The sequence below is a fragment of the Pongo pygmaeus genome, chromosome 21, assembly GCF_028885625.2.
Source record: "Pongo pygmaeus isolate AG05252 chromosome 21, NHGRI_mPonPyg2-v2.0_pri, whole genome shotgun sequence".
NCBI lineage: Eukaryota > Metazoa > Chordata > Mammalia > Primates > Hominidae > Pongo > Pongo pygmaeus.
The window spans coordinates 59894148-59909173 of NC_072394.2; the positions used below are offsets into that span (position 1 = coordinate 59894148).

At 51.2% G+C, this 15026-nt stretch overlaps 1 protein-coding gene across 1 annotated transcript in view; it reads right to left on the bottom strand.

Moving 5' to 3' along the window:
* The window catches only part of BMP7 (bone morphogenetic protein 7), a 97163-nt gene that overhangs the window by 48551 nt on the left and 33586 nt on the right, over positions 1-15026 (bottom strand). Inside the window, exon 2 of the mRNA XM_054468135.2 lies at positions 10167-10359. Coding sequence (XP_054324110.1) covers positions 10167-10359 — 193 coding nt within the window. The remainder of the gene's footprint in view (positions 1-10166; positions 10360-15026) is intronic.

The window sequence follows — 15026 nt, forward strand, 5'->3', positions numbered from 1 at the left end:
GGAGAGGACTCTGCATCAACTCCCTCCAAACGCTGGGTGACTGTCACCTTCAGAAACAAGCAAAGCCGGAGAAACACATAGGCAGGAGGAGCCCCAGGGAATGTGGCCACTGACGGGTAGGTGGCATCCTGGACAGGACAAAAGGACAAGAAGTAAAAGCAAAGGGGTCCGGAATAAATGATTGACTTCCATTAATAAAAATGCAGATGCTGGGTCCTTAATTATGAAAACTGTACCCTATTGATGTAAGGTGTTAAAATAGGGGAAACCAGGCGTGTCTGCATGTCTGTGTGCTGTGTCTGTGTCTGTGTTTCTGTGGATCTGTCTGTGTTTCCATGTGTTTACATGTACAGGAGACAGCTGGAAATGAGGCTGGGGCTGAAAAATATCTGTATAAAGATATCTGTCAACAGTGATATCAACAGACATCTATATCCAGGGAGATGGCAAGGCCAGGGCCGGCTTCATGGGCATGTGGCCCGTGCAGTCACACAGGGCCCGACACACAGAAGTACGCCGAGCTTGGTTTCATGCTCTGTTGTTGCTGTCTTGAAATCCTTTATACATTTTTGACACATTTTCATTTTGCACTGGGCCCCAAAAGTGACACAGCCAGTCCTGGGAGCTTGTTTTTAAACATTCATGATGAAAACTCTTAGCCCCTACACCTGACTAGTTGGGGTTAAACATGGGAACCTGTATTTTTCTCTTCCAATGTATTTCCAGGAGGTTCTGACAACAGCTGAGTTTGAGCACCACCCCAGACAGATGTGTGTGAGGAGCTGCACAGCTGGTGTTTGGTGGTAGCTGGTGTGTGTTCGGTGGTAGTTAGTTGGTGTGTGTTCGGTGGTAGCTGGTGTTCGGTGGCAGCTGGTGTTTTGTAGTAGTAGCTGGTGTTTGGTGGTAGCTGGTGTTTGTTCGGTGGTAGCTGGTGTTTGTTCAGTGGTAGCTGGTGTTTGTTCAGTGGTAGCTGGTGTTGGTTTGGTGGTAGCTGGTGTATGTTCAGTGGTAGCTGGTGTTTGGTGGTAGCTGGTGTGTGTTTGGTGGTAGCTGGTGTTCGGTGGTAGCTGGTGTTTGTTCGGTGGTAGCTGGTGTTTGGTGGTAGCTGGTGTTCGGTGGTAGCTGTTCGGTGGTAGCTGGTGTTTGTTCGGTGGTAGCTGGTGTTTGTTCAGTGGTAGCTGGTGTTTGGTGGTAGCTGGTGTTTGGTGGTAGCTGGTGTTTGGTGGTAGCTGGTGTTTGGTGGTAGGTAGCAGTGAGCAAGGTAAGTGGGAAGGTGGGAAGAAGACAGGGTGGGCGAGGGACTTCCCACTTAAGTATGTTCAGCTTTGGCTGTCACCCAGAGGTACTTGACATCCCTCCCTCCACCCTGTGCTTCTCAGTCAGGGCCATTCTGCCCTCGTCTCCTAACTCTTCCCCAGGGCCTAGTTAGAGGCCCTTTTAAAGATGGGACCCTGACAATGTCTGGTGACATTTTTGGTTTCACAACTGAGTGTGGGGATATGTCATTGGCATCTGGTGGGCAGAAGCCAGGGCTGCTACTGAGTGCCCTACTATGCCCAGGATAGCCCTTAACCCCAGAGAATGAGCCACCCCCAAATGTCACTACTGCGGAGGCTCAGAAACCGAAACCCTGCCTCAAATGACAGGGTATAAACACTTCAGCTCTCTTGACGGGACTAGGGTGAGGGTGCAACTTTGTCTCCAGAACCTCTAGCAGGAAGAGTGAGCCAAAGTCACCCTTCGGGGTGCTCTGCGCAGCACTGCTCCCTCACCTGGCCTCCCCATCTCCCCACTGCCTAGTGCTCCTAAAGGCCTTTCCTGGAAACATTCTCTAATCCTTCACTCTCACAGCCACACAATCCTCAGCTGAGGGTGAGCTTCGGAGAAACCTGACCTGAAACCGGTGGCCAACAGGTTGCACTTGATGGCAGCTTCACTCAACTGGCAGTGGCTGCCTTATTTAGAGACCTGTACCAAGGATCCAGGGAAAGGGAGGGAAAGGGATCCATTAGCAATGCCTGCCTTGGTCCCAGGAGGAGAAGGGTGGCATGCGTGCCGGAATGCAAGACCAGGTGTCAGCTTTCCTTCTTTCTTTCTTGGGGTGGCAAAATGGAAAGCCATGGGCATTGCAGAGGAGAAAGAAGAATATGGCACCGACAGAGGTTGCAATAGGAAGACAAAGGAAGAAGCAGGGTTTGGAAGAACCTTGAGTATTTACCCACATGCCTACTTCCAATCTGAAGTTGAACTAGCTTCATTAACTGTGGTTGTCTCCTTTAAAACATCATCATTTTCCTGGTAAGCCTGTATTCCCCACCCTTCGAGTTAATATTTGAGCAGACACTTTTCTTCCCAGCTACAGATGACTGCTTGTGACCAAATTGAAAAATATTAATTCTCTTTGTCTCCTGCCAAAAAGGCTAAAGCAATTACAGATCCTGATTCGAAACACAGATGTTAATACATTTGGAAAAATGAGCTTCTATATGCGAGCAGAGGCCCAGGGCCAAGCATGAAGTGCTTTTCGAATCAAAGTGCCAAATCAAGTTATCCAGAGAGCTGCCTCCACGAAAGCCCATTCTTCCCAAATGCATTCCAGTGTAAAGAACCCCAGGCTGCCGCACACACGCTGATGTCTCCCCTATTTGCAAACAAGAACCGACCTACCCTTGGGCACCCACTGGCACACAGCTCTAAATAACGTAATTATAATCATCACAGGGAAACATCCATAGGATCAAAAAGTATCATAATTACAGGCAATTTTCACTTTTTGGAAATTGGGCTCAGATGCTGAAGAAAGATTGCAAGCAAGGCATTCTCGAGTTTCAATTCTGGAAGAGAAAGCACGTTGGAGCATTTGCTAGGACGGACTAGCCCTAGGGCAAAGATACTGCGGCCGGCACTCACTCATCCAGCAGGCATCTGTTGTGCATGCGCTCAGGCACACAGGACCAGACCATGCAGTCTGTGAATTCAGAGAGCCCACATCTTCAAAGGGAAGGCCGGGTCGTGCTTTTATCCTTTCGTGCATTTGGTGTCTTACTGAGCACCTACTATGTGCCAGGCTCTAGGCAAAATGGATACCACAGTGAGCAAAACGAACAAAACTCCTCCCCTTGTGGAGCCCCTGTCACTGTCTCTGCTGGGTCCCACTCAGATCCCACTCAGATCTTCACTATGCAGCCCCACACGGTTCAGCAAGGGTCCACATGCTGTCCAAGTCCGTGCAACTTCCGAGGAGTGGAACAAGAGGCGGCTCCAGGTGCGTCTGCAAAGCCTCACTACACACTACTGGGACAGGCTGGGCAGGTCACTGGTCTCTGCCTCAATTTCCTTGTGTGGAAAATACGAATTGCCCCACCATTTCCCAATTTACAGGACTGGACTGCCATGAGGAGAAAGAAAAAAGTGTATCCACCAGCCAAAGAAGAAAAACACATGTGACTGAGGAAAGATGCAAGCTTCTCATCCTTAATCCCCAACCCAGTATTGTGCCTTCATTTCCTTGTCTGTGAAAGAGGGTGTGGGAGCAGGCACGGTGGTTCATGCCTGTAATCACAACACTCTGGGAGGCCAAGGCAGGAGAACAACTTGAGGCCAAGAGTTTGAGATCAGCCTGGACAACACAGTGAGACCTCATCTCTACAAAAGTAAAAAACTAGCCAGACATAGTGGTGTGTTCCTATGGTCCTAGCTACTTGAGAGGCTCAGGTGGGACGACTGCTCCAACCCAGGAGGTTGAGGCTGCAGTGAGCTGTGATCACTCCACTGCACTCCAGCAGAGCAACAGAGCAAGACCCTGTCTATCTCTAAAAAAAAAAAAAAAAAGAGGGGTGGGCAGGGATAAGGGTGTCTCTATGGGGGGTTGCTGTGGGAAGCAGTAAAGAGTCCCCGTTGCATGCAGTTAGCTTTTGTCATCATGACTGTTCCCAAAGGCAGCCATCCCTTCTCCCAGTATAGACAAGTGTCATGGGAGAGAGGAGGCTCCAAGATCGCATTATGGACCCGGCTAAATCGATGGAAACGTAAAGGGAGCAGACCTTTCCCACAGATGGTCTACGAGAGGGGCAGGACTGACCACCTCATGGGGACACCCGCTCGGCTTCACTGCAGATGATATAACACCTACGGGGAATCAGGGAAAATGTGGGCAACCTGCTGAGCCCCCGCCCACCGCAAACACTCAGCGAACGGAATCTGTTGCCATTGATTCCCAGCCACCACCCGTATGCTCCCTGTGAAGCCAGGCTTGGAATGAATTATGGGAAGAAATAACAGGGACAGAGATTAAACAAAAAAGCCACCAAGGCCCACCAGATGGCCTCAGGCCACAGGACAGGAAGCCAACGGGCATTTGGCCCCCGGATGCTGAGTAGGGGATGCTGGCCGTGTCTCTGGCATTAACTGGATTGAACAAGTGGTTTGCCATCTCTGCCCAGCTGGGTGGCTTTTTCCAGAGGGATCCTTGCAGATCCATGAGAGGACTCCAAGTGGAACCAAAGGCATTAAGGGCCTGCCACTCCCGCTCAGGCAGCTTCAGTCTGGGTTCTGGAGTGGGGCCCAGAGAAAGGGACTGCGAGGAAAAATGCCAAGGCTCCTTGATGAGGGCTGCTCTCCTCTGACCTTCCAGGACATCCTGGAAGTTCCCAGCAGCCAGAAGGAATCCTCCTTGCCCTCTGAAAAGGCTACTCAGGAAGCTGACCTGGCACATCCTGAGAAGGCAGCTCAAAACCAGAGCTCATGCCCTGGGGCTGAGGTGTAGTGGCAAGGGGTAGAAGCCAGGAGACGAGGAAAGAGGCACGTAGCCTTCAGGAGCAGCAAGAAGCTCCAGAGGCTTCCGGAAGCTTCCAGAAGCCTCTGGAGTCAGAGTCCAAAGGGATCTTCACCCTTAGCCAGTCCCTTTCCTGTGCCATTGAGACTGACAATTGTGGTCTGGACTACACTTTGGGCTCAGTCTCTTGAGAAGAAAAACAGTCTTCTCTGAGACACCAAGCTGAAGGGAACATGGAATGTGTCACAGAAGGCCAACACATGGTGAAACCCCATTTCTACTAAAAATAAAAAAATCAGCCAGGCGTGGTGGTAGATACTTGTAATCCCAGCTACTTGGGAGGCTGAGGCAGGAGAATCACTTTAACTTGGGAGGTGGAGGTGGCAGTGAGCTGAGATCATGCCACTGCACTCCAGCCTGGGCAACACAGTGAGACTCCATCTCAAAAAAAAAAAAAAAAGGAATCTCTTCTCTTCCTCTTGGGCATGTAAAACAGCTCATGAGTGAGAAATTAGAGAGATCTTAGCCACCTGTTCACACCCCAGCACACAGGGAATCACCTGGGAGCTTTTAAAGCACACCAATGATAGTTCAACCCCTATGGATCAGGAGTTTTAAAAGCCTCCGTGATTCTAATGCATAGCCAAGGCTGAAAACCAGCTCAGGACTCATCAATGCACCCATCTGAGTCCCAGGTGAGGGAATCGGCACTATGGGAATCACTGACGCGTGGCCATGGCTAAGATGGTGAGTGCTGGAATCTAAGAGCCTGGGTTCGAGTCCCACCTCTGCCACTTTGTAGCTGTGTGCTTTTGGGCAAGCTACTTCCCACCTCTGAGCCAGGCTCTGCTGGGGATGATACATCTTCATAGGAACCTTTCCAAGGCATGAAACAAAGCTGAAGTGTCCAGCACAGTCATAAACAGTAAGCACCACGCAACAAGAAGCCTCAACCACAGGGTGGAGATGTGCTCTGGAACGTGACCATGGCTCTCTGCCCAAACACGCTCATGGGGCCTAACGGCAGGGCAAAACCCGCCCAGAGTCTTGCTACCAAGTCATGAATCCGCACATCACAAGTTGCCGCCACCCCAGCATCCCCAGGAGAGGACTGGGCAAACAGCCCTTGGCCCACTGCCCGAGGGCCGCCCTGTGAGGGGGCTGCATCATTCCTCCTACCACATCCAGCCCCATCTACCTTCTCAGGTTTATGGACCAAAATCATCAGGGTGTCCCCAGGGAGATTCTCAGAAAGGCAGAAACTCAGGGCCCCCATCCCAGGGCTGTTCGAGGGCAAGAGCCTCTGCCTGGGCTGAAGGGACCCAGGAAGCTGAGCCCAGGCCTCCTCTGCCAATCCATCCTGTGTGGTGGGGACAGGCAGGGGGCAGCTCCCTCTTCCTCAGAGTGACTCAGGCTGCAGCTGATCCAAATCTTGGCCCTGGAGACCACGCTGAGGTCACCCTCCTGGCAGCCAAAATCACTGAGATGAACCCAGGGACATTTTCATCCAGCTGCCGACATCATCTCGACCTTGGTGGCGGCCGACTCCCTTGGAGCAGATTCTGTTGCCCCGGCTGGCCTTGGCCTCCCAGGGAGGTTCTCAGAGGCCAGCTCCCAAAGCAGAAGTGTGTCGCCTACATGTGGGGCAGCGCTGTGGAGTGGGGCAAGCCTGGGACATGCTCAGGGAGAGACGGGGAAGGCTGGGATGGAAGATGCCAGGTCCCAGCTCCACAGCAGAAACAGGGCAAACAGCACGACCCCTACCCCAAATATCCTCCACCTGGAACCAAAGACCGCACCAACGGGGACAGGAGCAAGTCCAGCTCCTGAAAGCCAGGCCCCAGCTGGCCTCAGGCCTGGGGTGCAGAAAAGGAGGATAAGACTCCGATCCTTTCGCAGCCCCCTCTCGCCCCAGCAAGGCCTCTGGAGCCAAGGCCACTGTCCCCAGACCTGCCTCTGAGCCCCCACTCGCTCCACAGCCCGCCAAGGGCGGCCCCAACATGTCTTTCCAGCTGTCTGGGGCCGCGCTTTAAGCAGAGCCGCAGGGCTATGGAAGGCCTCCAGCTCGGCTCATTATCGGAATTTAATCTGGATTCCGAGAGATCAAGAGGACTCAGTGGAAACTAACTCCCACAAGGGGAGAGACGCTGAGGCCGACCCAAAGCCGGCTAATCCTCGGCACCCCCGGGGCTTTCCTGGAGCTCAGGCACAGCTCGTCAGATGTCCCAGCCCTGCACAGCTGGGCAGCTGGCGGCACAGAGACAGAGGCAGCCACATGGCAGGGACAGCAGGGCAGGCTCTGGGCTCCCCCGGGGCTGAGGTCTGCAGGAGGCCTTCAGCTGGAAGAAGCTGTGCAGGCCCAGGTTGGGGACATGCAAAGAAGAGCCCCATCTCTGAACAGGTGAGCTGGAGGAAGCTGGGGGGATTTGAAGAGCATTTTCAAGCTCAGGGCTTTGTTCCCACTGGGAGATTGCAGAATTAGGGGAATTGGCTCGGTGGACATACACGGGAAGGCAGTGCCACAGCCACCACCCAGGGCTCTTGTCTTCCTAAAGAGGTCTTGCTCCACTTCCTGCTGTGATGACGATGATACTAACACACGTGACCATTTATTGAGCACTTCCTGTGTGTAAGACACTGTTGTAAGTATGTCACCCCCTTTCATCCACAGCACAACTCTGGGAGGGAGATTCAATTATTATCCCCATTTTACAGAGGGAAAAACTGAGGCTCTGAGAGATGACTCTTTCCCAAGGCCACATGGGTACCTGGTGGCAGGATTTGAATCCATGCTCTTAATAGCTGGGGAATTACATAATAGGGGTATCTTGGTTCTAGGTTCAAAAACAAAACAACCTGTCCAGAAAAATGAATAAATAATATATATTTTTTTAATTTAACCATTTAACTTCTGAAGAATGGAGGCTTTGCTGCAGGAGGCACAGGAAGAATGTGTAGAAACCTAAAGAAAGTAGCTCTGTCTTTCCCTCCACTGCTTCTCACCCTATTCCCTTCCCTGCTCAACGCTCCCACCTGCCGTGTCCTCTCCTCTGCTGGAACGTGAGCTTCCAGAGGGCAGGGACTCATGTCTAGTTCGTTCTGGTCGATGCCCTCAGGCATGGCATGCAGCAGGTACCTGTGCTGAGGGGGGACTCAGTCACCCAGCAGCCCAGAAGTCCCCAGGAGCAGGACCCCAGCACTAGAATGGGCACCCCCAGCCCAGGTTGCTTGTTGCCGGCAGCCTGGCAGGGAGGATGCCTGGAATGTCCATCCCTCCTCCAAACACAGTGCTCAGGCCTGCTGCCCAACCCTGCAAGTCCTCAGGATCAACCCCATGGATCTCAGGCAAGACAGCAGAGGCACCTCAGACCATGATGGGACCAGGTGCCCATGAAGCCAGCAGGAAGGACCAAGAGCTGCCGGAGCTGAGTGGAGAATCCAGATAACAGCGCAGACACTGAGGCTATGGTTTCTTCCTAAGCAAGAAGCTCCCTGGCTGCTGGGAGTAGATGTCGATGTCACCTCCCAGGAGAGCTGCTCAGCAGTGTCTACCAAAGCCACCCATGTGTGGGCCCTCTGACCCCACAATTCTATCTCTAGAGCTTTATCTGACTGATAGACATGAACACGTATGTCAGCAAGGGTACCTGCCCTGCAGCACTGTCCATCATAGAACAGAGGAGCCAGCGTGCATACATGAAACACAGCACAACCCGTGCCGTGGAACAGTGAGGTGACTCAGAGGACGAGGGCACCCCGCGGGAACCACTGGAAAGGGCTGCCAAGGTTCATCATCCAACGATGAAAGCCAGGGGCAGGAGTGAGTGCACTGTGGGGCTGCACAGGTGAAAACAGCAACACAGATTCCTTTGCTGATTTCAGGAGACTCAAGAAACCGGCATCAGGGGCCGCCTCAGCGGGGGCTGGGAGCCTTCATTTTCACCGTGGTTCCTTTTCTTTCCTTTTGATTTTATACCATGAACATGTCTTGCCTACTCAAAGACTTTTTTTTTGAGACAGGGTCTTGCTCTGTCACCCAGGCTGGGGTGCAGTGGCACCATCTTGGCTCACTGCAACCTTCTCCTCCTGGGTTCAAGCAATTCTCCTGCCTCAGCCTCCCAAGTAGCTGGGATTACAGGCACACGCCACCATGCCTGGCTAATTTTTATATTTTTAGTAGAGACGGGGTTTCACCATGTTGGCCAGGCTGGTCTCGAACTCCTGACCTCAAATGATCCACCCACCTTGGCCTTCCGAAGTGCTGGGATTACAGGCGTGAGCTACCACACCAGGCCTAAAAACAAATTTTTGAAAGAAGTATCTTTCACAAGCATGGGCTCCAGCTTTGCAAACCTGGGCTCACATCCTAATGTGGCCACATTCTCTCTGGGTAGCCTCATTCTTTGGCTTCAGGTCCCTTTAGTTCTCCTCATTTTACAGATGAGCCACCACTTCTGAAGGCTACTGTGAATATGAAACAAGATATCGAGTGCAAAACACTGTGCAAACGCTCAAGAACACTTTTGTTTTCTTGGTACTTAGATGACCACCCCCGCCGCCCACCCCCCCACCAAATAGCAGTGCTTGGCAAACGTAGCTGTGATGGTTCTTCTGTCCCTGTCTATGGTAGCAAGTCCCCTTTCTAGCTGAAGATGCTAGGCCTGCACATCACAAGGAGGTGCCCACACCACCTTTCTTCCATTAATTTCCCTGCCCAGTGGGGACAGTAGATGTCTGACAGGCTGAGGGGTCCAGCAACCCCGCCACTGAGTAATAGGACCTTGGTCATTTCCGCGTCGGGACTGTCTGAATAGAATGCACCTGCTAAATGTCCCAGCCCTTTTTCTTAGCCTCCTTACCTCTCACAAGACCTTGAAATTAATGGATCTCAATAAATTAAAGACTTTCAACATACACGTTTGGTTTCTGACCTAGTGATTCTTGGAAGGCTAAGAGTTCTCTGTTTATTTTGGTTTGGGTTTTTTCTTCCCCTAGCATTTTATTTTAGATGGCCACCTTAATTGGTTGCCTGACATCGTGCACTGGGTTTCAGAGTGAGGAACGGGAGAGACGTAGCCCTTCAAAAATGTTTCTTCCCCTTCCCCTTTACTTCTATGTCCCTTAGCACCCAGCCAGATCTATACTGCCTATAAAAACCCACAAGGCGCCACACATCCCCGGGCTCCCTGGCCTTCTACTATTCCTGAATTCGTTGTTGGTCATGGTTTTAAGAAAGTGACATACACCATACACCTTCTTTAGAAGGGATAATCTGGTACAGGGCCTGGCACGTGGTTGTGCCAATCTGACCCATCCTCTGGCCCTCACCACCTTCTTCCTCTGCCCCCAGAGGAAACTCAGCACCTCTCCCAGATACCCGTATAGTACTCACCTGCCCAAGTGCTCCTGGAGCACCTGATAAACGCTGATCCGGAATGTCTCATTGTCGAAGCGTTCCCGGATATAGTCCTTGTAGATCCGGAATTCGGCTGCCGTGACAGCTTCCCCTTCTGGGATCTTGGAAAGATCAAACCGGAACTCTCGATGGTGGTAGCGTGGGTGGAAGAATTCCTTGTCATGTTCCACTGGAAGAGGAAGAGAACACACACCAACACCGACAGCTCATTAGTGTCTGGGTTTCACTCTCTGGCTCTGAGTCCAAGCATCTTGCCTAAGCTAGATGGAGGCATGCCCACTGCCAGTGACCCCAGTGACAACTGCTCCTTCCGCACCAACACACTGCAGACTGGAGGGTCACAGGCTCAGATCCCATGGTCCCCATGGTCATCCTGAACGACAAGAGCATGATTCTGCGTCCAAACTGCTGGGAAAAGTAGGGCACTAACCACAGCCATCCAAGAGGTCCTGGCCAGACTCAGGTCGCAGGGGCTCAGGCCTGGGTTGGAATCTGGCCTCAGCCACTAACCAACAGAGTGGCCCTAGATAAGGTAACAGAAAACCTCTATGGAACCCAATTTCATCATCTAAAAAATGGGGATTGTAATCCTTCTCCATGGGTTATGGTCAGGGTTGAATGATCTCATTCTCACAAATAGTTTAACATCTGCTAGGGTTGGATAACTGTTAGCTATTGTTGGTAAGCATAAACCTTACTGTGCCTAGTATGAGATGTCTCTAGGACCAGGGGTTCTCAGCCCTGAATGCACATGAAAATCACCGTGGAAACTTTTAGAAAATATTGATGTCCTGGCCCAGGTGTGGGCTGGTAAACATTTAACAACTGGCTCTCAGGGACCTGATCTGAAGCACCCTGACTCCACAGTGTAAATACTGCCGTCTTGGCAGATTTCAAGCTACCAATGTGAGGTCGCTGGACATGGATGGGAAGAGAAGCACCCAGTGGGCTCCAGAACACAGCTACTCCAACCCCCTCCTGAACCAAGGGAATCCACATCTCTTTAAAGCACCCCCAGATATTTCTAATGAGTTGCCAAGGTTTACAGTCACAGCAGTAGACTAACAGCAGTAAAAGGAGTGAATGGCAGAGTTGGGGTGGGGGTTGAAAGTGACTTCAGGACAAAATAAGGCAAAAGGCCTCCACCTTTCTCCCTTTTCCTGGCAGAGATATTAGACTAAGATGTCATGTCCATTTCATAGACGATAAGCACCAAGATGAAAGCCCGGGGATGGTGTTTCTGGGTGGGGACCTGTGGCTCCTGTGGATCATGCCCCCTCTGGACCAACATGGAGCAGGAATGACACTGGCAGCCACAGAGTGCTGGAACGGGCAGAATGACCACACTCAGGCCAGTGAGAAGAACCTCCAGACACCTTTCATCTGCAGGAAAATACAAGCCCATCTCCACTTCCTGTCTGGGGGTGGGGAACTGGAGAGAGAGGGAGAAAGAGCAGAACCAGTTTGGCCGGCAGATTGGTCAGAAGAAAGGAGAAATACGATCAGCAAGCTTCAGCTCCAGGCTGGGTTATGGCTGCCTGGTTCCAAGTGGGACAGCAGGATGGGAACACCACTGAGGAAGTTCACAGCACTGGCAGCCCCAAGACCCTAGCTGTGCAGCTCCATTAAAAACAATCTGGTTTAAACCTTAACAATAGTCCAAAAAGACAGCAGGGTGAGGGCAGGGAGCATGGGGGAATTACCCGCTCAGGCTGTTCCCTCTCAGGAAGAAGGGGCAAATGAAGTCCCGGAGGCTGGGGTCTCTGGCTGGACACAGGAGCATCCCTGTCTTTGGAGAGACCTCGGGAAGATGACCTCTGAACCACAGCTGCTAGAATCCTGGGCCCTATATGGAGAGCTGGCAGGAGGGAAGGACTCTCCAGAAACTGTGGGTGGGTCCCTCCAGATGACAGCTCTGCTTGTCACAACACGCCCCTCACGCCCACAAGGAACCCTTCCCTCCTGACCCAATCTATGGGACAGGACAGATGAATGGCAGAGAAGGCCTTGGGGACGTCACCAATCCCCCGCTTTGATTTACAGAGAAGGCAGGAGTCTCCGTAAAGAGCAGCAACTTGGGAACCAAGTGAGCCTCGGGAGGTGACCCCAGGTGGGAAGGCGGGGCAAAGGGCCTGACTGTCACCGTGGACTACCCCCGGCCAGTCCTCTGTCACCTTTCCAGCTCAGTCCACCCTCATGCCAGCCCTAAAAGGTGAGCAGCCCGAGGAAGTGAGTACAATCCCACATAGGTAGGTGAGGCATGCACCTGAGACCCAGGAGGTGTCCAGTGACCTCCCCAGGGCCAAAGACCTGGGATTCAAGCCCAGGTCCCGCCCAAACCAGAGGCCTGAACCACCATGCATCTCTGTGGCTGCATGAGCAGCTGAACAGCTCAGCAAGGGCCATTCCTCTGCTTGTTTGCAGAACTTTATTTATTTATTTATTTTTTTGAGACAGAGTCTCACTCTGTCGCCCAGGCTGGAGTGCAGTGGCGCGATCTCAGCTCACTACAAGCTCCGCCTCCCAGGCCCACACCATTCTCCTGCCTCAGCCTCCCGAGTGGCTGGGACTACAGGCTCCCGTCACCATGCCCAGCTAATTTTTTGTATTTTTAGTAGAGATGGGGTTTTCACCGTGTTAGCCAGGATGGTCTCGATCTCCTGACCTCGTGATCTGCCCACCTCGGCTGGGTGGTCACAAAGTGCTGGGATTACAGGTGTGAGCCACCGTGCCTGGCCATTTGCTAGAACTTTTCAACTGCACTGTTGCATACGTGTAGCGTGTGTGTAAACCAAAGTAAACCCAGTCATGGAGATTCCTCCAGGTCAAGAGACAGAACATTACCAATCCCCTTTCCCTCCCTGGACTTCTCAAACTATAGGTTAGCTTTGCCTGTTTTTGAACAGTCCCTGCAGGGCCTCATACACTATATCATCTTTTGTATCTGGCTTCTCCCATTTAACAGTGCTTGTGTAATTCATCCATGTCACCATGCATGTTCGTTCATCCTCATTGTCATATGATAGTCCATCGTTGTATTAGACCACAATTCATGTATCCACTCTACAGTTCATAGGCATTCAGGGAGTTTCCAAATTGGGGCTCTGAAAGCAGTGCTGCTATGAACATCACAGGACATGTGTTTCATGCCTAGAAGTGGAATTGTGCATGTGCAGCTTTAGTCACCCTGGAAGCTGTTCTCCCAAAGCATTGCATCTGAGAGGTTTTCAAGAGTGTGCTAGGAGAGAGGTGGAAGAGGCCAGGTCTGCCCCCTGAAGGAGGTGGCACAGTCTTGGGACAACTCATGGCTTCTCTAGTGCTTTTCTCCAGGAGACCAGGAGAGGTGAAGCACAGATGAAGTCTTGTTCCAACCATCTCTGTTCTCCACCGCAGCACAGCCAGACCTCCATAGACCACGAAGAGCCCTTGAGTTGTGCCATAATTCAACTTTCAGCAGAGAGGGTTGCTCCCACAATCATGCACAGGAGCAAAGTCCAATGCCTTGAACACAGTGGGTCTCCAGCAAACCTCAGTTCCCTGCTCCCAGCGCTGGATGAACCCAGCTTCAGAACAGCCCCCACTGGCAGATATGCAATCAGCCTGAGCAGAGAAAGGGGCTGGGGAACATCTGAGGATGTACAACTGAGGATGGCTGAAGAGCCCGGAAGTACAAAGCGCACGTTTGCGGAGTGCTTACTCTGTGAGCCCTGCACTGAGCACTCTTTGCCATCATCTGATGGAACCCCATGACGCAGGATTGATCCCCATTTTACAGATGAGGACACTGAGGCTCAGGGAGGCCGGGTAACTTTCAAAGGTCACAAGTCAGGTGAGCGGCTGAACTCCAAAGCTCACCCTCTTGACCTTCACACTCTCTAGAGCCAGGTGGCCTGAGTTTGATCTTGGCTGTGCCACTTACCAGCTGTGCGACCTTCCCCAGGCTACTTAATCCCTGTGTGTTCCCCTCCCCCCGGAGATAGTAACAATGGCCCTTTCTCATGGAGTTGTTGGGAAGATCACAGAAGCCATTTGCTGACAGGAGAAAACCACAGGTGAGCCATCTGAGTCCGCCATTGTTACAGGGCCTCTAAAACAATGAGCCAGAAGAATGACAATCAATGCAGAAGAAGCAACATGTGCTATGGGCATTTACACAGTGCATTTATGAATACATTGGAAAAAAAAGTGCAATAGACCGAACAATAAAGATATGTTTGAATAAGCATGACATAAACACAGGTACAATCATTAGAGTCACGCTCAATGAAGAAAGAAAACACTGACACATAATCATAAACACAAGGTTTGTTACAACAGCTGCAGGTACAACTGTTTTTAATATAGAAGATGAACTGTATCTTAACTGTTAAGGTATCAGAGTTACAAGGTTCTTTTCTAAAAAGAAACTCAGGGATAAAGTGAGGAACTAAATTTCTTGCAAACATTTGTGGGCTCTTTGGTATGGCTTTCTGACAGGATTTCCTTCATTAATTAGTTGGAGACTATGAGAAGCAGGAACCACAATGTTACTCTGTTCTCCCTGAAACCCACATTGTCACATGTTCTGAAAATAATTTTGTATCCATTATCAAAGAAAGAACAGTCATGAAGTACACACACACACACACACACACACACACAAATAAGCAGTGGATAATTCAAAGTCCAAACCAAATTCCAAATCTCATCTTTCCAAGGTTTCCCTTTTCTATGGAAGCCACTCCACAGTGTGAAATCTACACCATTTCAACTCAAGTATCAAGACAATTGAATTATTACCACTAAAAGAGGTAGAAGCTTGCATGTATTTTTCAGGTGAAAATATGTCTTTATACT